At 35.0% G+C, this 24,483-nt stretch overlaps 1 protein-coding gene across 2 annotated transcripts in view; it reads left to right on the top strand.

Moving 5' to 3' along the window:
* RYR2 (ryanodine receptor 2) overlaps positions 1-24,483 on the top strand; it is a 393,600-nt gene that overhangs the window by 242,572 nt on the left and 126,545 nt on the right. For both annotated transcript variants that reach the window (XM_048299766.1, XM_048299765.1), the window contains 14 exons: positions 2,679-2,826; positions 5,758-5,966; positions 7,870-8,044; positions 12,890-13,098; positions 13,983-14,335; positions 14,565-14,679; positions 15,564-15,724; positions 16,351-16,510; positions 16,654-16,740; positions 17,442-17,668; positions 18,597-19,398; positions 19,899-20,099; positions 20,229-20,334; positions 22,745-22,888. In XM_048299766.1, coding sequence (XP_048155723.1) covers positions 2,679-2,826; positions 5,758-5,966; positions 7,870-8,044; positions 12,890-13,098; positions 13,983-14,335; positions 14,565-14,679; positions 15,564-15,724; positions 16,351-16,510; positions 16,654-16,740; positions 17,442-17,668; positions 18,597-19,398; positions 19,899-20,099; positions 20,229-20,334; positions 22,745-22,888 — 3,097 coding nt within the window. The remainder of the gene's footprint in view (positions 1-2,678; positions 2,827-5,757; positions 5,967-7,869; positions 8,045-12,889; positions 13,099-13,982; positions 14,336-14,564; positions 14,680-15,563; positions 15,725-16,350; positions 16,511-16,653; positions 16,741-17,441; positions 17,669-18,596; positions 19,399-19,898; positions 20,100-20,228; positions 20,335-22,744; positions 22,889-24,483) is intronic.

Genomic DNA, 24,483 nt, shown 5'->3' with positions numbered 1-24,483 from the left:
TTTTTCTGTGTTATGATAAGTTCTGAATTCAAAAGAAAAGAATTATATAAATGTCATGTGCTCAAACCATTTGTCTGTTAACAAGTGGTTGCCAGAAAAACTCTGTACAAAACTGTTGAATCATTAAGCTGTCAAAACTGGAAAATACTGATTTAAAAAAAAATTATTAAAAAAAATTTAAAACAGGCTGAATGTTAAAACTTATTTTAAAACTCTCCAATAACTTCTTTGTAATGAGTAGGAAGAATTCAGTCTATGTACTACTTGGAAAGGTACTCAGTAAAATTACCACTCTTAGCTAATCAGTTTTCTTGTTGACTTGATTGTGAATGTGCAAAGCTCAATCATTGTATGGGATCATTCTCTACACTTATACCAGAGAGGTGCAGGAGATCATTAGTACAAAAACTTATGATGAGTATTACAATAAGAGTGCTTAATTCAGCAATAAGTAACACATTCAAAATTTAAATAGATGTGTAATAGGAAAAAAAAAGAAAAAATTTGTTAAAAGAAATCTCATCTCACATTCAAATTTAAAGATGTAACCACAGTCTTGAATGGGTGAAAATGGTCACCTAAATAAAATTAGACCCAAGGAAAAAAATCTGTAAAATCAAGTTGGTTTAATACATACAATTTCTGTATTCCTTTCTTTCCCCTTGCTTTCATTTTGTGCTTAGCCATTTTAAAAGCACTTATACTATATTTCATTATATACATTGTTATCAGCTGATTGCCTGTATGTTAATGTGTGTTAACGGTGGCTATGGCAACTACAAATGTATTAGTCTAACGATATATCATGGATAAGAAGTTACGTATTTATTGTTCCAAACTTCTGTTTCATATTTTTAAAGACAGTATTTCACAACACCTTTTGGACCTATAGTGCTTCAGAGGAAATTATTTCTCTTTTTTGTGTCCTTTCAATGACAAATAATTAAACTCAGTGTTTCTTCACCGCAGATGTTAATGCGAATATTCTTATATCAAATAATGATTTCTCAAATAATGATAACATTATTATCAAACGTTATCAAATAATGGTAGCATTTACTTTAGCATTTGCTCGAAGGACACAGCCCTTTTTCACATCTACGAAATTAAACATTGGACAAAGCAGGATGTCAGCTTAAGAATTTGGAATAAATATGAAAAACAGATCCCTCAAATGGTATTGGTGTTGGCCCTGCCACTGTCCTTTCCACTGAATATAATTAGAGCTGATACGGTTTTGTGATTTGTGTCCCCAGCAATGCATTACCTTTGTCTTTCTGTTAGCCCTTTTAGCATGTAGTTAATGCTTGTCCCTTAATATTTCTTCTCCTAGATGAGTTACTTGTAGGACTAGATTTCATCAAGCTCTGGTTTATAACTGTACTTTTAATACCTGCTCACTTTGACAAGGCAAGAGGCAGGTAGCTTTGCATCTAAGCATTTAAGGGATAACAAAAGATGCCTGCAAGAATTTTTTCAGAATGGATGTGCCATTTCTTCTCTGCTTGCCAAGATAGAATTGAAACCACGTATGTTCCTAAAACTAGAACTGTAATGCTGTAAAAGAAGTAAGGTACTTTCACTGTAGACACTGTCTTCTAAAATAATAGGCATTGTTTTTTGACTTATTAATAAATCTAACCAATAATAAAAGCCTCTCAATATCTTTGGTATTGTACCAAGAGAACAAACAGCAAGTATTTTTTATATGATATGTCCAATTTGTAATTTTTAAAATAAATATAGACATTTGGAAAAACATGGAGAGTTCTTTGCCTGGTTTCTCTCACTGCCAATAAATTCTGACAGGATGTGAGAAGAAAATATACACAAGGAAACAATTCTGTTAGTCACTAAACATTATATTAGCCATTTAAATAATCCAAATAAACCCTGATTTCAAGTAAGATAATGCAGTAGAGGAAAACCTAATCAATGTTTTCTAATAAGACTAAAATACGAAGATTAAACCTTACCAATACTTTTGCTTCAGCTGCAGGTGAGGCTAGTTTAGTTATCTATTACAAAATCTCTATACATGAAGCACATAAATCAGACGTTTGCAAACCCCTGTATTTTTGAAAAATACACGTCTTAAGTAGTTGTTATAGTAAGGCACAGGTTTATTATCTATTTCATAATTTATTAATTGCTGTTGCCTGTATTTATTATTTTTTATTAGTAGTATTTTGTTCTTTTGTTGTTATCACATTTATTATTTGGGCATTCAGTATATTTTGTTTAGTTCTATAATAATAAAACAAACACCTGTGTATTTGTGGTACAGAAATGTCTCTTTGCTATAGTTAGAAGCAAGTTTCCTGTTATGGTAGCTGCTTCATAAACAGTGTATGAAATATAATCCTTGTGACTTTCCTGTCAAACTTTCATCTATCCTTATTTCTGTGGTTTGTATTGTTACTTGGGTAAATTGTAAATTGGGTAAATTTGATAGAAAATTACAGCAGGTATAAGCCACACTGCTTTGTTTATTTTGTGTGTCACTTGTTTTTTAGTGAATTCAGTCTATTGCAATTTCTTTGATCCCTTGCCATATTTGAAGTTACATGATTTCAGCTGGTATAAACAGTAATTTTTATGCTGCTATTATAGCATAATCTTGTGTGTAAGAAAAGCACAGTTTCTGAAATTGAACTGATTTCTCCGTCCTAACACAGGATGTGAAAAATCGACGAAATCCTCGCCTTGTACCGTATGCTCTTTTGGATGATCGAACAAAGAAGTCCAACAAAGACAGCCTTCGGGAGGCAGTCCGCACCCTTCTAGGCTACGGTTACAATCTAGAAGCTCCTGATCAAGATCATGGTAATTAATTTTGGGGTTTTTTTTCCTCAAAAAAAGGTTAGAACTTTTTCACTCTGCTACTGAATTTGTTGGTCCAATAAAACATTTTGGACAGGTGCCTTCAAATCTAATAGGTGCTTTTCTCCATTTTCTGTTCTCTTAGATCTTAATTTCTTACTTTCCTTATTGTTTTCTTTCCTTGCCCTGTGGCCTCAATGAATATTTACAAAATGTAACATATTTACATTTTAAAGCAATTATTTGCAATTTAAATCAATAAACACAATTTATTGACTAGTTTTTATTTAATGCTATATTTTCTATTTCAAGTCAAATAGGAAAAAATATTTAAACTCAGTAGATGTCAATTTTATATTTGTAAAATTTAAACTTTAAATAATGAAGAATTCTAAACTTTGTGCACAGTCCTGTATTTAAACACTTAAAGCTACAAGATGAAATTTTCTAAAATGAAGGACTGCAGACTGAATTTCTGTGAATGTCAACCTGCAAGTGTAGAATTGGATAGTCTGTTAGAGCCTTTAAATTTCCTGAACATTCTCAGGTCTTGGAAGTTGAATTACACTATAAATAAATTTAAACTCACTTTTTACATATATTTTCTTTGAATTTTCATAATTGCCAGATTGAATGTTTTATTGATACTGTGGGCAGTCAGTTTGAGACATTCTAGACAAGAAAAACAAACAAACAAAAAAACTATGTAAAGTATGAATAAAGAAGTTTTAAAGAAACAGTACACAACATTTAACTCAATAACTGCAGAATATAAAATGTTAAGAAAGTACAAGAAATCAGGAGACATAATGTACAAATAAAATAAATAGATGTAACTCCTGTCAGAAGTTCCTATAACCCATATTTCAGAAGTTCACTTAGTGATAAGGATATATGGAATAATTAAAATTGAAACTAGCATCCTTCTAATCTCAGAAAAATGTGGAAAATTAGAGAAATGTGTCTAAATCTTATTTTATTTTCTTTTTTTCTTCATGTAGTGATAATATTGCTTAGACCTACTTACGCTGTAGACCTTCAGTAAAGCATTTCTGCAGAAGACATAACTCATACCTAAAGTGTACACAAGGAACCTACCATTTGGAATTTCTTTTCCAAAGCACATACATGCTCTGATGCTTAGCTTTTATGAGATACTGCTATTAAATTACTTTTAAATATGAGGCATTGCTGAGACCATGAGTGTGTAACAAGTTTGGATTGCTGAATAGGTAGAACAATGTTCCTTAGTGGAGTGGAAAGTGTTGGTGGCAAAATGCCATGGTCTCACTCTTAAATGTGCCTATGCCTAGCCTGGGGGGAGTATGAGCCTGCTGCATAATCCTAGAATTTCTTTCCCCTCCCACTGTTGGGAAAGAGATGCTGCAAAGAAAGATTGAACATGACTTTAGCTTGGTTCTGAGAAGGTGAGTTGGCTGATAGAGGAGGCCTTTGCCTCTTGTGAAGATAAAGGGACTGCCTAAAGGTGTAGGCGAACGGGGGAGAGCACACTCCTTTTCCACAGTCTCTTCCACATCCTACTGAACAATATTAATCCCAGTTTTCATTTATGGCTCTGAGAACCACATGCCACTGCCTTTCCTTGGATATGAACTGTTGAAAATCTCTATTTTTTCCTTAGAATGCAGAGATCGTTGAGCTGGTTCTGTGAAGGGAGTTGCTAATGAAATGTAAAGAACACAAGTGCAATTCTTGAATCTGGAAGACGTGATCAATGCTGTTGCTAAATTCCCAGAGGAAAGGAACTGGGGAACAATGTCCCACGAATTGGTCTTTCTTGGGCAAAGACTGGAATTGCATTCAGCAAAAGATTTTTATACTAATTTTGGGGATTTAGATTTTGGAATTTATGAGCTTCTCAAATTTTGGAAATGCATAAAACATTTCACAAGGATCCTCTTTGATCAGCCAAAACCCATACTGTTATTAAGGGATTTAGAGCCCCCTAGTGGTGTTCGGCATCTCCAATCATTAATTTTTATTTTAACATTAATTTTAGAAAATTCTCTAGTATTGGTTTTTATACTTGGTTATTATTATTACTTATTGGTTTCCCACAGCAGCTGTATTTTTGGGATTGCTTAGACTCTAGAAAGCATTATGTTACTTAGAATCTAAAAAGAAAATAATTTCTCAGTTACCATGCTTTGTGGTGCTTCATCTGTATAGGTGAGGTACTAAGGGTCTTCAGAAGTGTTTTAAAGGCATTAATTGTGTAGACTATCAAAGAGAAAATTTTATGGATGAAGAATGATGTGGCACAGAGTTGAGATGCTTAGAGGAAACTTACTGAACCTCACCTAACTGAAGTCAGGCATGGTGGCATGAGACATGATGGTTAGTTCTCAGGGATGTGATTTTATAGGCTGTCTTAGGTGATATTGGAAATGTGGACCTTGATGTGTGTAAGAAAACAGAACAGAAAGGGAGAGGTTCTTAGCATGGCCTGACAAACAGGTACAAGTAGGTGCAGACAATTTATCTTTTAACAAATTCAGGAAGAAGGGGAATTGTGATCAGACTGGAATGCTGACTTTTGAAAGGTTGGACAGGCTTTAATACATTACAAATTTGTGGAAAAAGATCCATGCTTTTGGCCTTTTTTTTTTCCTAATATGAGAAAAAGAATCAGAGTGATCCTTGAGTCATCTCACGTTTGTAGCTGCATTCAGATTTCTAAGTTCTCCTTTCTTTGTGGTTTTTAAATCCTTTTTTCTCCCTGATTCCCAGAATGTGCAAGGACACTTTCCCTACACGGCTATTCTGCAGGCACATTGTTCTTTTCATGTCTATGCTCGAAGGGATTCCTTTACTTTTTGCTTTGGCTTTCACTGTTTCTTGTCAGTAGTTGAAAATAGTACTTTCTGCATTGATTTTTTTTCTCCTTTATATTTATTTTTTTAACCTTTACAGCAATGAGACTGGACGTGTGCAGTGGGATAATGGAAAAGTTCAGGATCTTCCGCACAGAAAAGACTTATGCAGTGAAGGCTGGGAAGTGGTACTTTGAGTTTGAGGCAGTTACGGCAGGAGACATGAGAGTTGGCTGGACCAGGCCGGGTTGTCTGCCAGATCAGGAACTTGGCTCAGATGAGGAAGCTTTTGTCTTTGATGGCTTTAAGGTTTGTATGTGCTTATCTGTAATAATATGAGTCCTGCAAAACTTTTTATTTTTTGTGTTGCTACATGTATCATTGCCTCAATTGCCTTCTCTGCTTTCATTGATGTTTCATGAAATTATTTCTCTGTCTTTGAGGGTCTAGGTAGAATAACTAGAACCAGTGTCACCTGAAAAATTAATTGGCAGGATTTGGCATTTCTATAATGTTTTTTCACAAATTTACATGTTTCTACAGTATACATAAAGAACTGAAAATCAAAGTGACTTAATCAAATTCAAAATACTGGCAGAGCTGTAATTAGCTATGAATAATTTCTTTAAAGTTTTACTTCATTGTTCTCTCTCTAAGAAGTGCCATTAGGGAATAAATAGGGCTAAGATTATTAACAGTAAGTGTTGGAGCCAAACTTTGATACAAAGTTTTTGTAGAAATGTGAGTTCCAAAGAGTATAGTAAGGTTTTCATGGAAATCCTTACAGCTTAAATGAAGTATGATAGAACCACTAAGGTTTGCTCAAATTTAATTCTGTATGAAAAAAATGACAGATCGAAATCTAGTAGTAAAAATATATAGGAAAACAAACCTTATATTACTGACTATAATCAGAATAGATTAAATGACTCATTGACATTTTTAATTTCAGTATGAGGGCAAGTGCAACTGCTATCCAAACCTTAATTGTTATTAAGGCTACTGGTGACTCATTGTCAAATTATTCCTTGTATCTGGTATTGAAATTAATTTCCTTTATTACTATTGAAATATGTAACAGAAATCAACAGTGTTCCTGCATGTTCCTAGCAAGATAAAGTTCTCGAGATGTATTTTATTTATGCTGTGGGAGTTTATTTGTTTCCCACTCATGTGTTGCATGAGAAGATGCCTGGAAAAGAGAACTGAAGTTTTTTGTAAAGTGTCTTACGTAAACCACTGAAGTCCTCTATTTTTACTGGAATAGCTGTGTAGTTGCCTTCTGAATCGTAGGTTTGACCTTTACATCTCAATCCACAGAGCTATTGTGTTGTCTTTGATTTTGATGGGTTCTTCCCTTGGTTGGAGAAAAAATTTGACCTTCAGGATATCCAGAAAGGTTCATTTGTTTTGTCCAACTTCCAGGATGGATACAGAGCATAAACATCAACTTGTGATGAAATACATGAATAGGAACCCTATTTACTATTAGTTATTGATACTTGTTCTATGCTTAGTTACAATAGTTATTAACAGATGTTAATGTATTTGAACTCCAATGCAAGACCCCATTGAAATCCTTTGCAGTCTTTGACTTGAAAGTCAGTCATAGGAATCATTAATCATGCCCTCAGCTACTCTGGAATCTATCAGAAACCCAGTGCTTGTCTCATTCACAGACAGTTCTAGTCCTTCCAAAATCTGAAATGAGAGAAAGATTAATTTATTTTTCACAAAACATTTTTAGAATTATACTTAAGGAAACAATACAGTTTGTTTGCAAATAATGAATTTATAGACTACTAAAGTAAAAGCAACTGCTTAAAAATCTGCTTTTGTTAAGCAGCTATTAAACATTGTAAGTGATAGCATATTATTGTAATTACAGGTCTTCTATGGAACTTCTGGGCGAAACTAAACTATACTCTTACTTCCTACTAAAATGTTGAAATAGCAGTTTTCCCTGTCAGCTCTCTTAGCAATATTTTACAATGCTGATGTGAGGGTGCCTGCAGGAAGTTAATTGCTGGATTTCCATATTCAGAGTCAGCTTTGAGTACTCACAGACACAATTTTGGAATGATACTCTGTGAAAGTGTTCATTTTAGTGCCATCGTAATTGAGGCAGTTAATTTTTAGTTCTACCCTTAAAGACGAGAAAAACACATACATTGTCAGTATTTTTCTTTTAAATGCTTTTAATTATTTTCAGGCCCAGCGGTGGCATCAAGGTAATGAGCATTTTGGCCGCTCTTGGTTGGCAGGAGATGTTGTTGGATGTATGGTTGACATGAATGAGCACACTATGATGTTCACCTTAAATGGTGAAATCCTGCTCGATGACTCAGGCTCGGAGCTTGCGTTCAAGGACTTTGAGGTTGGTGATGGTAAGTACTGTAATATATCATGCTGTTAACTTGCTGTTGCCCGGTTTTTGCTCTGACTTCTCTTCAGTGTATTTCTTTTGTGTTTCATGTCCCCATTCTCATCCCTGCCCCTGCGTCCCCTGCCTTATCCTTTTTTTCTATTTGATTAGTATTAACCCTTTGGAAAGGAAGTGTGCTGGCTGTGAGGATGAGGAAGGGCTTTATACTGTAGTGATCTTTGTGGCTATCTTTTGTTGTGAGACCCTTTAACTTTTTCAGAGATGTGTCTGAAGAGGCAGATTCATGACTTTTAATATTTCATCCTTACTGCAGTAGATTATCATATGATATAATGGAATCATAGAATGTATAATAGAATGTTTTGAGTTGGAAGGGACCTTTTAAGAGTACCTAGTCCATCCCCCATGCCATGAGAGGCAAGGACATCAGATTTTATCTAGATGAAGTACTGAAATATTACTAAATTTCTGTCCAATTAGTGAGAAACTGTGGTAGGGAGTTTAAGCCATCTTTAAGGTTTTGTTTTAGCACTGGGAGGAGAAATGACATCTGATCCAGGATAAAGTCAGCTGATACAAAACTATCCTCCAAAATATTTTGCTTAATTCTAAACCAGAAGATTGAGCTTTGTGCCTGTTGTAGGGTTCTTGGAGCGGGTTTCAGCATCTGCAAGCAGGTGTTAGTTTACTGGGAAAACATAATTTAGGAGATTGCTAAAGATGGCAGAGATTGTGAGGGTATGTCAGGTGGCAGATTGATTCTGTACCAAAGAAGTATTTTTGTTTATAAATTTAATTATATACCTGTGTGCAGATAGATACAGAAAAGGGGCAAGAAATTGTATTAAGTAAGTTAACTGCCTAAAATTTCTGAACTATGGTAATATAAAAAAAAAAAAAATTAAGCTTTAAGCTTTCATTTCTTGTAGGTACCTTTATCCTGCCATATATATTATATGAATGTTAAACTATATAGCTGTAGCTGAGAGATAAATTTAAATTTTTTGAACAATAAGAGCTCCATATGATACTGTTGGATTACTTATCCCTACCCTATTCTCAGGGGAAATATGAATTTCATACCTCTTAATTAAGCAGTTCCCTCTTTGAATTTTAACCACTTTATTTTCATCTGAATTTCAGAGTATTTTACTTTCAAGAGTGCTTTGGGAGAATTTCTTTCTCTTCTCTGCCGTACATTAGGAATTAGAAATATTTTAATTTTATTTAAAATGACATAATTGCCATTAATTTTCTAGACTTGTGCCTGTTACTTTACGGCCTCCAGATCTCTTTAGATGCAGTGGTAATATGATGAGGGAGAGGGATACGTGAATTGGCTTACTGTTAGTGTTATATACAAAAAATAATCTTGGTGCCATTGAATTTTAATGGGTTTCCAGTTATTAGTTAGTACACTCCCATTAAGGAATAGGGGATTCTGAAAGAAACTCAAATTCCATTAAATTCTGAGGGTAGGCTGCTTCTATTCTAAACTGATGAAATCACAGTGGTGTACTTTTTGTGGTGCTTGTTTCTATCTGCAGGTTCAAATTGAAACAGATCTCCCTGCTAAAGGAATTCCTGGCTTGACATGGAGCCTGAAGGCTTTGGTACCCATGTCAGAGACTTCATGTCAAACCTCTCAGATTTTCCACAATATCTGTGTAATTTAGTATTGTTTTTGTAAAAAGAGCTTGCCCTTTGAAATAAGACCTCATGTTTTCAAGGGAACATGCTGACTGATCTCAGATTTAACAACTCCAGAGCTATATTTGAAAATATTATGGGTATTTAATATACAAATATTGCATGAAAAGGAGAGGGGGCAGGAAGGCAATTAAGTGTGAGTATGTGCAAACACACATATGAAATACCCAAAATAAATTAGTTTTATGGAGCTCACTTTTGTTTTTGGTAGGCTGGCTTTAGTTTGGTTTCGTGACTGGCTCTTGCTTAACAGCACTGAGACCTTTCTGCAGGTCACTTTGATCAGTGAATCATATGCATGTTGTGTTGCTGCAAAAAGGGACCTTTCACTGTAGAAAACAGAATTTCTTATGCAGCCTCACAGTAAATCAAACTTGTAGATTTAATTAGGGACAGTGAAAAGGGGATAAGGTGCTCTGCCACCTTAGTAATAAGACTCATGTGCTGCATGTTGGGTTGTACTACCAACAAGAGGAGCTCCTTATGATTATGGCAGATGAAGTTATTTATGTGATACCATCTCAGTAGTTAAATTGATAAACATAATTGCATCTTACTATGCATTTGTAGAACATAAATTTAACTGTAGATATGAACAGGTACACTGTACAACTCAAATTTTATTTTGTCAACTCGTGATCTCTGTGAGCAGGAACTGTTTGTAGTGTTTGAAGGGTTGAGTCAGGAGGTTCATGTTGTATTCTTGAAAGTAGGGAACATTATGAAAAGTGTTCCTGTCCTATGCTTTTGCTATGTGTGATAGACTGTGGTAGAGGGTTACTTTTCATATGGTAGTGTTAAAGTCTTTTTACTTTGCTTTTTCATACAGTGAAATAAAACTTGCTCCATAGCCTAGTTGTGTATCTGGAGATTAGGAGCTAGGTTAGGGGTAAATATTCTTTTTATGTACCCTCCAGCATGCAAGGGCTACATGGGATCTCTGAATAATAAATAATATCTAAAATGGCTAGGTACCCATTCAGAGATGGGAATTGAAATTCATTTTTGTTCTGTAGAAAGACGTGTAACTGCCTTACCAGCACGCTCCCTGTGAGATGAGATGCTCTGTCTGTACCATGTATAGAAGAGCCCTAAAACACCTTAATGACGACTAAACCATTGGCAAATCAACGCAGAATTTCACCAGAGATGGAAGTAGGGTTTTCATGGTTAGGACTGGGACTGGTCCAGTCCTATATTCCATTTATACAGAGCCACAGTATCTGTACAGTTACAGTTATATGCAGGAAGTAGCTACATGTACAGTACCTTCTGTTCTCAGTGAAAACTGTATTGGTGAGAGGGACTGTCATCTTGATTTCACATTGCCTACATTTGCAAGTTTGATAGGATACACTACATTGAGTAAAAACATCACTGACAACTTTACCTGTGTAGGAGTTTTTCCTGGGTTTCTTTGTTTTCTTTCAGGGAATCTTGCAAATGCTCATTTACCTTTTATTACATTTTAATTGTGTGTGTGTGTAAAACGCTTCACTTCTATCTGGGAGGTTTGGGGGTTTTTATGAAACCACAGGAAAATGCATAGGTAGAAGAATTACCATTTTTTGAGTGATGAGATGAGAATTGTAAGGTTATTGAAAACCTTAATTTTTATTTGGGCTTTGCTTAGCAACTTCTGCAACAGCTTATGGATTCCTTTAACTCATCAGGGAGCCTAGTAAATTCTCCCTACTAGAGATATATATCTCTAGATGCAAATGTGATTTTCTTAGTTGTGTTGTTTAATACAATTTTCTTCTGTTTAGTGCTAGAAAATACTGGTATTATTGTCCATCATTGGATTTGCACTAGCAGAATTTACATATATCATGTTGTCTATTATAGCTGTGTTATCTGAGAAGTTGATGCCTTGTGATTTAAGAGCCAAGCTGTGAAGATAAAAATCAGGACTTCACCTAGTGGCTAATAGTGTTATGTCATTGAATTTATCATGTCTAATACAAATACACATGATAACCAATCTTGTGGATATGTAGTGAAATCTTCAAACAGTGGTACTGAAGGCTGATCATTTATCTGCTGAGCATTCATTCCTGTAGATGGTGCTCTGGAGTTTGATTTGTTTATTCTGCTCCTTTTTTTTTTTCTGGGCAGCCTAAAGAAAAGAGAGGAACAAAGTTGTATTTTGTCCTCCTATTTTTCGATGCCTGTTATATTCACATGAATCAGAATCATTGAACAGAGCTTCATGTTTCTCGTTGATAGAAAAGAAAGCATTTTGTAAATAACTAGGTCTAATGAATCTACAAAGTAGTTTGTGGCTGTGGAAATTGAAAAGCAGGATGAAAAGAAATAGAAGAAATAAAAGATTTTCTTAGGTTTTTAGTCTGTGAAGCTAAACTGAGAGAAAAAAAAAAAAGAAGAATGTATCTGCAGAACAGCTGTATGGGGAATGTGCCCTTGCTCATTCTGGGGAATCAGGAAAAAAAAAAACTGTAAAAAGAAGTCACAAATGTGCTCCCTGTGCTAGTGAAACAGTAAGGTGCATACAAATGTAAAGCTGATTCAAAAGGTAAGACAGAAAACACGATCCCAAACCAAAATACCTTATTTCATGAAGCTGTAGTGTCGTATTGTCAGTTCTCACTTTCCAGAGCCAGAGTTTTCTTAATTTTTAAAATTAATTAATTTTATTTTTTAAAAAAAATCTGTGACATGCACTTTGTGCATATTTGTAATTTTTTTTCACTATTGTAGCTACATCGACAAGCACTATTACTTTTAAAGTAGGACTCTCTCAAAATACCATGAATAATGACATTTTAGGAGGAATATCAAAAGTAGTAAGACTTAAGGTAAAATTGGCAATACGCTACCAGCTCAGCAGAGAGATTAACCAAGAGCTGGTGCTCAGACTCTCTGAAGTAGTTTGGGCATTGCATAAAAAAATCCATGACTATTAAGGGGCTTTTGTTTTTCAGAATGATGTTTAAGATACATTTCTTGGTGACATGAAAGATGTGATGTGCTATTGATGATTGCTTATCTTTATAATCTTTGCTTTTTGGATTTAATGTTTTTCCCCTGAATGATGTTTTATTCAGTTATGGAAGAGAGCAGTTCACCAGTGTTCATTATGTACAACCCATGTATTCTTTCATCTCGTTTTAAGGATTTCTACCTGTGTGCAGCCTGGGCCCATCTCAAGTGGGAAGAATGAACTTTGGAAAAGATGTCAGCACTCTAAAATATTTCACTATATGTGGCTTACAGGAAGGGTATGAACCCTTTGCTGTTAACACAAACAGAGACATCACCATTTGGCTGAGTAAAAGGCTCCCTCAGTTTCTACCAGTGCCACAAAACCATGAACATATTGAGGTTTGTGATCCTATTAAAATGTTTCTAGACACTTGAATATGTTTGAATTATGTTTCTACTTTTGTGCTTCCAAGCAAGATTTTAATGTGATGTGTTGACCCAATTCTGGATGAACCTTACACCTGTTAAAAACGTCTTACATTCAGTAGGGTTGCAAAGAATATAATTATGTGATTGGTAGTTTCTTTTTTCCCCACGAAACTTGTGACGTGTGTTAACACGACATTCTGAGAGACAAATTATACAAGATGTCCTCATTAAGAGCTCCTTGTGCAGTGAGAGCTATGTTTGTAAGCAAATTCCAGAAACTGGGCATTTTTAAATAACAGATACCATGTGTTCTAGTACACACACTTTTTGATTTTTACATAGCTAATTGGTTTTGATTGTAATAAATATTTATTAGCCAATTGTGTCAACACTTATGTCCTAATCAGTTGTGCATCTTGATGGAACTGAATTCATGCCTTGTAAGTTTGCCATGAAATCCTTCTGAGATGATGAAATAAGAACTGGTTTTCAGCTGTTGTGTGGTATTTAAGAAACAGTTTATTTTCTTTCACATGTAGATGTATGATTTTTATTTCTTGGTCTGTGTTGTTCTGGGCAGAGTTGGATTTTTGTTGCAAAGAGTTATGATGAGAAAGGTAATTTCTTTGTGACTGTTCTTTTTAATTTAAAAATGGAGCAACAAAAACATCCACTCCTCATAGTATTTATTTCCCTTCAAAATGTCAGCACAGGATTACAATGCATTAGACTGTTGACAGCATACTGTTGTAAGTTTTGCAAGTCATGGATGCTTATTGTAGAAATATAAATAGAATATTTACATGGCACAAAAAGCATCAGCTTCCAAACAGCTACATCTTTATGTTTCATAGGTGATGAGAATTGATGGCACCATAGACAGCTGCCCTTGTCTGAAGGTCACACAGAAGTCCTTTGGTTCACAGAACAGTAAAACAGATGTAATGTTTTTTCGATTAAGCATGCCCATTGAATGTGCTGAGGTGTTCTCCAGATCAGCTGCAGGAGGGTTACCAGGCTCTGGTCTTTTTGGCCCAAAAAATGACTTGGAGGATTATGATGCTGATTCTGATTTTGAGGTTCTAATGAAAACTGCTCATGGTCATCTAGTTCCTGACCGGACAGAAAGAGAAAAAGATGCCACAAAACCAGAGTTAAACAACCATAAAGATTATGTTCAAGAAAAGCCCTCACGTCTTAAACAAAGGTTAGTAGCTTGCTACCTTTTCCCACCCCTCCCCCTTCTGCTTCTCAAAGTAGAGGAAAATGCCGCTCAAGTCTGGCAGACCAGTCAAGTAACTTTTGAATATATGGTTTAAGGTCAGAATTAATTTAAGTGCTTTTAAAAATGAGCTTGTCTCTTTCTCTTTTCTGAATAATTTGCCTTTTTGATTGAGCTTTTAATAGAGATTTTGATTTTACTTTTTTTATTGCAGATTTATGCTCAGGAGGACAAAGCCAGATTATAGCATGAGTCACTCTGCACGGCTTACTGAGGATGTGTTAGCAGATGATAGGGATGACTACGATTATTTGATGCAAACTTCCACGGTATTGTAATACAGGATTGATGTTTTAGCTGTTTGGGGTTTCTTTATTTATTTGGTTTAGGGTTTTTTTTTAACACTTACATGTTTTTTTTGGTTGTAAGAGTTTCAGAAACATTCTAATTTTCAATTTAAATGTCTGTGGTAGTTCTGAACTTCTACTCAAGTTGAGACTGTTTTGTTCCTTTTATTTTGATTTGATTACCAGACTGAAACCATTTCCAAATGAAAACCTATAAACTAGTTTAATCCATTTTTGAAACTATTGTTGATAACACTAGACATAAAAGAGGAAGAAAAAATAGAACAATGGAATAAATTGGAAAAGGTACAGTAAACTAGTTGGTCAGTGTTCAGGACCATTTGAAAACATCTCTACTAATTCTACAGAACATTTATTTAATGGAATTCCCAGTGAAAGTTTTGTGCAGGTTTTGTAGACCTTTCTCTGACAAGATCAGCTCCATAAGCACTTATTCCCCAATGTTTGAAGGAAAACAAATACTCCTCTTCTGGATGTGTTCTTCTCTTTCTAAAAGATATTAGGTGCTAGAAACTGAGTCACCTGCAGTATAAAAATTATAGTCGCTATAGAAATACAGCTTACAATGCTGTGATCCAGAAGCCTTTAATACAGGCATATAAACTGCATATTTAATATTTTCTATTTTTTTGTTTTAACATGCACATTTTGTTGGCTGTATTTTGGTTTGGGTTTATAGCCTTTTGTTGCTTTGATTACACTTGAATTGCACTTGAACAAGCCTATGCTACTTCTGAAGAGATGACATGTCTTCAGATTTTAGAGCAACAAATTAATTCTGAATGAAACTGATGCATTGGGAACAAATATTAACATCTGATACCATGATTTTTTTTTATTAACAGTACTATTATTCAGTGAGAATATTTCCTGGTCAAGAACCTGCTAATGTCTGGGTGGGCTGGATTACATCAGACTTTCACCAGTACGACACAAGCTTTGACTTGGACAGAGTGCGTACCGTCACAGTTACACTGGGAGATGAAAAAGGAAAGGTTCATGAGAGGTTGGTTAGAATTTGCTTAGAAAAATCAATATTTTATACACATACAAGCAACTAGCAATTTATAAGGTGTAAATCCACCCCATTTAATGCAACTGGATCGATGTAGAAAAAATAATTAAAAAAGCAGTAGTATGAAAAAGTGTTAATTTAATTGTTACCTCTACTTGCTTGTGAAGAAACAGTGGGCTAATGATCTAGTCAAATCAATAGGCACTGAAAAGTAAAACAGTACATCTTTCTATATAGTTTGAAATTATGATCCTGTAAATATTGACTTGTGAGGCCAAAATTAGTACAACAGCTCCTCTCAGCACTTCATTTTATTATGCATATCAGAAGCTTTCTGTTAGGCTTAACATTAAATGATTTAAAACCTTACCTTGCAAAGTCAGTTTTGTCTTTGGTATTTTACAAATTATTTGAACTTGTTCATACATTGTCATCTTAAGTTTTTGTTTTTTTCAGTTATGACATCCAGGTTTCATTGAATTTTGGCAGTGGTTAGGATGTGATCCACTGTTTTCAGCCACAAGACCCTGTTGTTTGCAGCCATTGCAAGGTTGTTCTTAGTTTGTTACAGAAATTTTGCACACCATTCATAAATAAATTTATCTTTTGACACTCAGTATAAAACGCAGCAACTGCTATATGGTGTGCGCAGGAGAGAGCCTGAGCCCTGGACAAGGACGTAATAATAATGGTCTGGAGATTGGTTGCTTGGTTGATGCTGCCAGTGGCCTGCTGACCTTCACAGCTAATGGCAAGGAACTAGGCACATACTATCAGGTAAGGATTTTTTGATGATGTCTTGCAGTGGGAAGGGGGAAAACAGAATCTTCAGCCTGCATCATTAGAGGCTTTAGTACAAGACTGTAAGAAAAAGTAATCATCACTGCTATGGGAATAATTTTTCCCTTTGTTTGATTTAGGTTGAACCAAGTACAAAGTTGTTTCCTGCTGTATTTGCTCAAGCTACAAGTCCCAATGTTTTCCAGTTTGAATTGGGAAGAATAAAGGTAAATAATGCTTGGTTTTATGCAGATTTAGGGCTAATAAATTGTATCAAATAAATTTATTTTATTTTTGCCGTTTATTTCCTGCAATGTATTCTTGGTATTGGGCACATTTTTATGATTCCAAGTGTTTGCATTATTGCTATTTTTATTCTTAACTCAGTTTTATATACTTGATGAATTTAAAATACGGTACATTGAATAAGAAGGGTTGAAAGTGATTAGAATTTTCTGAATCTCGTCCTTCACGATGAAATAAAATCCCTGGGGTTGGTAAGGCAAATCTCTCAATTTTACAAACAGAGCATGGATGACTGGTGTATCTGAAGAATTTTGTTAGTGTTTTAAAATAATTTTAAAGTACGTTCAGATAGAACACAAGAAAACTGAGCTGAATTTGCTACCTTGCTTTGGATACTTGGATGTATGAGAAATCAGAAGAGGTAAAAGAAAAGTGGAGTCCGAGGAAGTAACCAGATATGGCGGTCAGGTTTCTATTTCAAATTTAGCTGCTCTTTAAAACCAAACATGGAAAATACTGTCTTGCTGCTAATCTTGCAACTGCTCCTAGCTTGTTTTAAAAACTAGTGAAAATGTTGATTTCCTGTTCTATTGTACTATATGTTGAGTGTATTTCTGGAAAAGAAATGCACTTTTTGGTAAAGATGGTGAAACTGATTGTCTCTTTCATTGGAATATTCCAGAATGTAATGCCATTATCTGCTGGCTTATTCAAAAGTGAGCACAAAAACCCTGTGTCTCAATGTCCTCCACGTCTCCATGTTCAGTTTCTGACTCACGTGCTTTGGAGCAGAGTGCCAAACCACTTCTTGAAGGTGGATGTGTCTCGGATCAGTGAACGTCAGGGCTGGATGATACAGTGCCTGAATCCTTTGCAGTTCATGGCCCTTCATATTCCTGAGGAAAACAGGTTTTGTACTGTTTGTTTTGTACTGTATCAGAGTTATGTTGGGATTATGAACCTAGTCATGTAATGCCATCTATGTAAGAAAGGCCCAAGGTCTTATCTGTATTTATATCACATGTAAGTGTAGACAGTGTGTTTTGATTTGACTAATCTTAAAAAATATCCTAATTTCCAGTGTTTTAAAATCTCCCTTCTTTTATTGTTTCCAACCTCTTCCAATTTCTCTCCAGACATGTTAATAGTATATGCAGATTTGCAATGAAAATGAAAGAAACTCTGTTACAAATTATTAAAGATAATCTGCAAAATAAGCAAAAATCTGGTTTTTAGAGATTTTTAAAGATTTGTGACCAATCTAATTATTCCATTGCTTTAATTTTCCTAAATTTAATAAAAAAAATGAAGAAATTTAATTCTGTGATTTCCTTGTTACCCAAATGTCTGAGCATTTTGCCAGTGCCTAAACTGAAAACCAAGTCACTGAAAAGTTAGGTAAGATTTCCAAACAAAGATCCCCAGCACTGAACCCTCTTCAAATGAACTGATCAGTCTGTTGCCACTTTGCAACCCCAGATTTAAAACCAGTAATTGATATAAATATCTTAACCCAAACTAGTTTTAAAACCCTAATTTTCAGTTGCGTAAATTCTTGTTTATAGTATGAAGAAATGTTCTGTGTTAAGTAAATAATTTGGATTTTTTCCCCACTGAAAGTAGTTAAAGTAATGAATTTAGGAGTGACTTGAATAAATGTAAGATTAAGTTCTGTTATTAGTCCTTGATTTTTATGTTGACAGTGTTTCTCACATGAAAGCTGAAATGTGGAAAAAGCCTGATATTGTGCTAATATTATCCTTAAGGAGAAGTCTGAATCCCTTCAAAAGATATTTATGCATATGGGATTTACTATATATTTTTTTCTTCTCTGCAGAACAATTGATATTTTAGAGCTGACAGAACAAGAAGAATTGCTGAAATTTCACTACCATACCCTCCGATTGTATTCAGCTGTTTGTGCTTTAGGCAACAACCGAGTGGCCCATGCTCTGTGTAGCCATGTGGATGAATCTCAGCTCCTCTATGCTATTGAGAATAAATACATGCCAGGATTACTACGTGCCGGGTATTATGACTTACTCATTGACATCCATCTCAATACCTATGCAACTGCCAGGCTGATGATGAATAATGAATTTATAGTTCCAATGACAGATGAGACCAAGAGTATTACTTTGTTTCCTGACGAAAACAAAAAACACGGCCTTCCCGGTATAGGACTTAGCACTTCATTAAGGCCAAGAATGCAGTTTTCCTCTCCAAGTTTTGTAAGCATTAGCAGTGAATGCTTTCAGTTCAGTCCTGAATTCCCTCTGGAAATTTTGAAGGCCAAAACCATGGAGATGCTGACTGAAGCTGTCCAGGAGGGAGGCCTCCATGTCAGAGATCCAGTTGGAGGTTCTACAGAATTTCTGTTTGTCCCTCTCATCAAGCTCTTTTATACCCTTCTAATTATGGGAATCTTCCACAATGAGGATCTGAAACACATCTTGAAGTTGATTGAGCCCCGGGTTTTCAAAGAAGCAATGAGCCAGGAGGACGAAATTGATTTCTCAGAGAAGGAGTTCAGTTCAGGTGAGCTCAAGTCAGAAGAAGGAGAGGAAGAAAACAGAGAGGAGCAAATGCCAAAGGAAGGACTCCTTCAGATGAAACTTCCAGAACCTGTTAAATTACAGGTAAAAATACTGTTGTGATAGTGGTTGTTCCTGTTTTCTTCACATGGTAATTTGTCTTTCAAGGAATAAAGCATTTTGAAATTAAACTTTTTAGTTAAATAGAGAAGTAATTTCCTGACAGAAAATGAAAAGATTTAGTATCTCTGACATAAACTTGCTCACCATAGATCAAGCAACTATTAAAAGAATTACTTGCTCAATGCCATCAATATTGAATTCTTCATTTTTATGAATCCAAATAGAAAAGAAATTCCCTAGCAGAAAGAGGTAAATCCATTCTTTTATAACTTTAGTTATGTCTGAGGCACATTAATCTCTTGCAGATGCCAGATAGTCCTGGTGTATGATTGCTTTACGTGTAGTAAATAACAGCATTAGGTGTTCCAGATGCTTTATTTGATAGTAACTGTTGCTGTAGGAAATCCAGCCTTACTTACATAATATGCAGAAGATATTTCTTAGTTTGCCAACTCATGTCTGTTACAATATTGTTTTCTCAGATGTGTCATCTACTCCAGTACCTGTGTGACTGCCAAGTACGACACCGAATAGAAGCCATTGTAGCATTTTCTGATGATTTTGTGGCCAAGCTTCAAGAGAATCAACGCTTCCGGTACAATGAAGTGATGCAGGCCTTGAACATGTCCGCTGCTCTGACAGCTAGAAAAACAAAAGAATTTCGATCCCCTCCTCAAGAACAGGTACAGCTTACAATTTACAATTTCTTTCTTGTTGCACTTTATGTGCTTTTTGTGCTGCAGAGTTCTGTTCAATTTGAAAGTTTTTCCTTTTGGAGATCAGTAATTTGTCTTTTCTTTGTATTCTCTAAGATTAACATGCTGCTGAACTTTAAAGATGATAAAAATGATTGTCCTTGCCCTGAAGAAATTCGGGATCAACTCTTGGATTTCCATGAAGACCTAATGACACACTGTGGTAAGTCTTGTCACTGAATATTTTTACTTTTTAAATTATATTAGCTTTAGAAGCAATTTTTGTAAGTAATTTTATGTAAGAAACATAAACTGAATAGTCTGCAAATTACACTATACAAATTATAAATATTATCAAATAAAGATAATTAACTTGTAGTTAAAACCAAGGAAATAGTTTTATCCTTATCTGGTCAAACTGTAAGGGAATGCTGTATGTTTTGCTTCATAAGCATCTGTTCTGCAGGCTGAAAAACTCAGTTCCTTCATTCTCTCCTTATAGGACAAGCAGTCCAGACACCAGTGGGTCATTGTTGGATGCTTTCCAGCTTTTCAGTATTTTTCTTGTATTTGGTAACAGGAAATGCAGATGAAATAAATAACTTAGATAAACATTTGAAAGGAAACCAAGCTTTATCTTTTTGATTTTTCCATTTTTCTTTAGTTTTTTTCCATCATTCTCCTCTGTTCAAATTATTTAACACAGTTTTTTTCATTACCTTTCTTTTCTTGTGGGGGAAAATAGGAATTTGCATAATCTACAAGTAGAAAATTAATTTTGTGGGTCAGAGGGTGAATTATCATAGAGCAGAACTAATTACTCTGTATATTGCAAAATAAGTAAAAGTTACCCATCCTAAGTAAATGTTTGTTTAGTCAGCCACTACTTAGGGATTCACGTTTTGTAGAATGGTTGAGAGACAATGTATTGAAAGTTTGCAAATCAAAAAAGTACAACTAGAGCTCAGGGAATAGTGCAACTGTGGGAAGACAGACATTTCATTTGGGTAATTTCAGACCATCTCTGAGTTCCAATTGATAAGACATTCCAGTGTCTTTACTGTTAATTAGTTTGGTTGAGGAGACTGCCATCCAAAACATTTTGTAATATGATTTGGTGTGTAATATGAAGTTACTGATGATCATTTTTTAGTTTAGCATCAATTGCTCTGTTACAACAAATTATAACAAAATAACTTTTAATAGAAATGGAACTGTACCTAAAGCAAAAAAATCAGACAACTAGGACCAAATGCAATAAATTGATAAGACTGATGTTATGTCATGAAGAAACATCCTATAAAATTCAAGACTGCTAAAGAACTTTCCACAAAACCCTTAACTTCAGAACTTGTTTTGGAAACGAAAAAAATCCAGAAAATAGTTGAATGACATTTGTACTTGGACTTATTATTATATTACTTATTACTTATTGTGAGTAATAGGTATGGGTCAGGATTTTTAATTCCTCTGCAATGTATGCATGAATCAATAAGTTTAAGATAAATGAGCTGATAGGAATCCCTTGAAGTTCAGCACTGGGAAGTATAAAGTCCTGCACCTGGGGAGGAATAACCCCTGCAGCAAGGACAGACTAGTGACCAAACTAAAAAGCAGCTTTGTAGAAAAGCTGGGCTCTTCAGTGCAAGAGAGACATGGGCATACTGGAGTGAGGCCAGGGAGGAGTCATCAAAGATGGTTAAATTCTTGGGCCATCTTTTGTACAAGGAGAGAATGAGAGGACTGGGGTTGTTTAACTTGAAGAGGAAGCTCAAAAGGGGGATGGTATCAATGTATATAAATACCTGTCGGGCAGGGGGTGTTTAGAAGTCTGAGGCAGACTTTCCTCAGAGATGTCTAGTGACACAAATTGAAAATCAGGAAATTCTACTTGTTTGTTACAGTTTGTTACTGTAGGGTGATGGAACTCAAGAACAGGTTGCTCACAGAGGTTGTGGAGTCTCTTCACCTTAGGAGATACTCAAAATTCACTGCACATGGTCCTGGGTGACCTGCTTAGTTGAACTTGTTTTGAGCTGGGGGCCTGAACTCTAAACGCTCATTCCAAACTCAGCTGTTCGGTGATTCTGTGAATTCTCGCATTAATTGTTTTTGCTTTTTTGTAGCTTGTTATGGTAATGTCATGAAAGAGCACTGTATTAAGAGGGTGGCTTCTTTCTTCTGACTGATCACTGGAAAGTATATTTGTTGTAACACTTATACTTTCACTTCTTTTATATGTTTAACCTAGAAATCTTTACTTGAACCACACTGTATCTCTAGGGACTATATCTACACTTCTGGGCTACATATGTCCAAAACATCAGCATCAGTGTTATTATGGCAAAATGAATACTGGGGGAAATATATTTTGTGTATGTTTTAGGTATAGCACCACACAATTTATACACTAAATTACTAAGGTTATCTGATCCTTATCTGCACTTTCCTGCTTGGCACATATGCCTGTTCTATACTTGTTCCAAATGCTGCTTAAACATGTCCCATATAAAACTCTCAGAGCAGAACAACAGTTCAGTTCAATTATGTTTGTACACACAAGATTTCTGTAGCTTGCTAAATTTTATTCTTTCACTACTTTGTGCATTTTTTTTTTTTTTTTTAAATTTCAGGAATTGAACTAGATGAAGATGGAACCTTGGATGGCAACAGTGATTCAACCATTAGGGGTCGCCTCCTATACCTTATGGAAAAAGTTACATATCTGAAGAAGAAACAAGCTGAGAAGACAGTTGATGATGATGATAAGACATCCTGTAAGCAAAATTAAATCAGTTTATTGCAACTTAATTCCAAAAGGCAAAAGAACCAGACCAGGAAGTTCTTCACACATTTTCAGCCAAAACAAGGTGTATTTTTAGTGAAGTGTCTGTGCACCTTAAAGTTTGTAGCTTTACTAAAAACAGGGACAGATGGATTTATAGGCAGATTTGTTTCCCAGTGGGATGTAGTGGAAAATTTCGTCTACTGGCATTTTTGCCCCATATCCTTGTCGACTCATACATTTTTCAGAATGTATCTTGCTTTTAGTAGAATTAGTGCAGACTTAATAATTGTAGCAAGATCCTGATTTATGAGAACTTCCTCAGCTGCAGCAGCTTCAAATCAGTATTTGCATGAACATTACCATATGAAATAAAACTCTGCAATTAGACTGTAATTAGCAGAAGCCTCCCCACCCAACCTAAAATTCAAGATTTGCTGACTGTAACTGTTGTTCTGTAATTTTTTCTGATACTTTCTGCCTTTCTATCTTGAAAAGAATCACTGCCAGTGGCATCCTAGTTCTGCTGTTGGTGCCAACTGACTATTAAAATTTTATTTATCTTTTTATTTGTCAGTGTTGCTTTTATTTTTATCTATTTTTTCCTTTTTTGTGGTATGTGGCACTTTCAAATGTCCTTATTTTTTATGTGATAATTAGAGGCTAGGCCCGTGCAGAATCTGATGATGAATCTTTTCCTTTTTTTTCTTGTAATAAGCATAAAAGCTCTATAAAACCTGATTTTCTCTCTGTCTTATACTGGTAGAAAGACTTATATTAAAAAACCAGACCCACAGGTAGGTGAAATGCAGTATTGCAGTTATGAAAATAGGAGCAAAATGATTGTCTGCTCCTGGGATTCTTTATTAAAAAAAACCCCCAAAAACCAAAAAACAGAACAAACAAACCCCACCCAAAAAGCTTAGCATTGTGTCCTTTCTTGTTATTATATTCAGTCCTTCTGAAAATATCAGCCCAAACACATTTCATCTTTTCCCTTATTTTAAAAGTGTTTTTATTCTTAAAAAATGAATAAAATGGCACTGTGTCAATGGAAACACCTATAGTACGGTGCCTGGACAGCAGCAATGAAATACATTACTTCTACTCTCTTTTCCCCTTTCCCTGTATTAGCACAAATTCTCTTCTTTGTTAAACATTCTCTCTTCTGTGAACTCCTATTTCTCCAGTATCTTCCTGTAAGTACTTCTCTTTTTGTTTATTAGTTTGAGTTAACCTAGAATTATCTGAACTGCGATTATATAGGTTGTTTATATTAACATATCTTTCCCAAACATACATATATCCCAACTAATAAAGATTATCAGTGACACCAGAAAATGCAGGTTTCTTGCTTCATTAGAGACTGAACTGGAAGTATGCAAATGATGATTTGCCATTTATTTGGTTGTAGTGTGTTTAGTTCTTTTGAAGGGCCTTTTTCTTTGGCAAAGGAATAAGTTAAATTATTTTGTTGTATATGTTATAAAACTTTGAGTGGATACAGAGCTTAGACATGTAAATAAATAATATATCATTTACATATACTACCAGTATAATTTTTCAGCCTTACTTCATAATAGGCTA

The sequence above is a fragment of the Corvus hawaiiensis genome, chromosome 3, assembly GCF_020740725.1.
Source record: "Corvus hawaiiensis isolate bCorHaw1 chromosome 3, bCorHaw1.pri.cur, whole genome shotgun sequence".
In the NCBI taxonomy this organism is placed as follows: Eukaryota; Metazoa; Chordata; class Aves; order Passeriformes; family Corvidae; genus Corvus; species Corvus hawaiiensis.
Note: the sequence above shows the minus strand (reverse complement) of the source record. Positions and strands in the feature narration are given on the sequence as shown.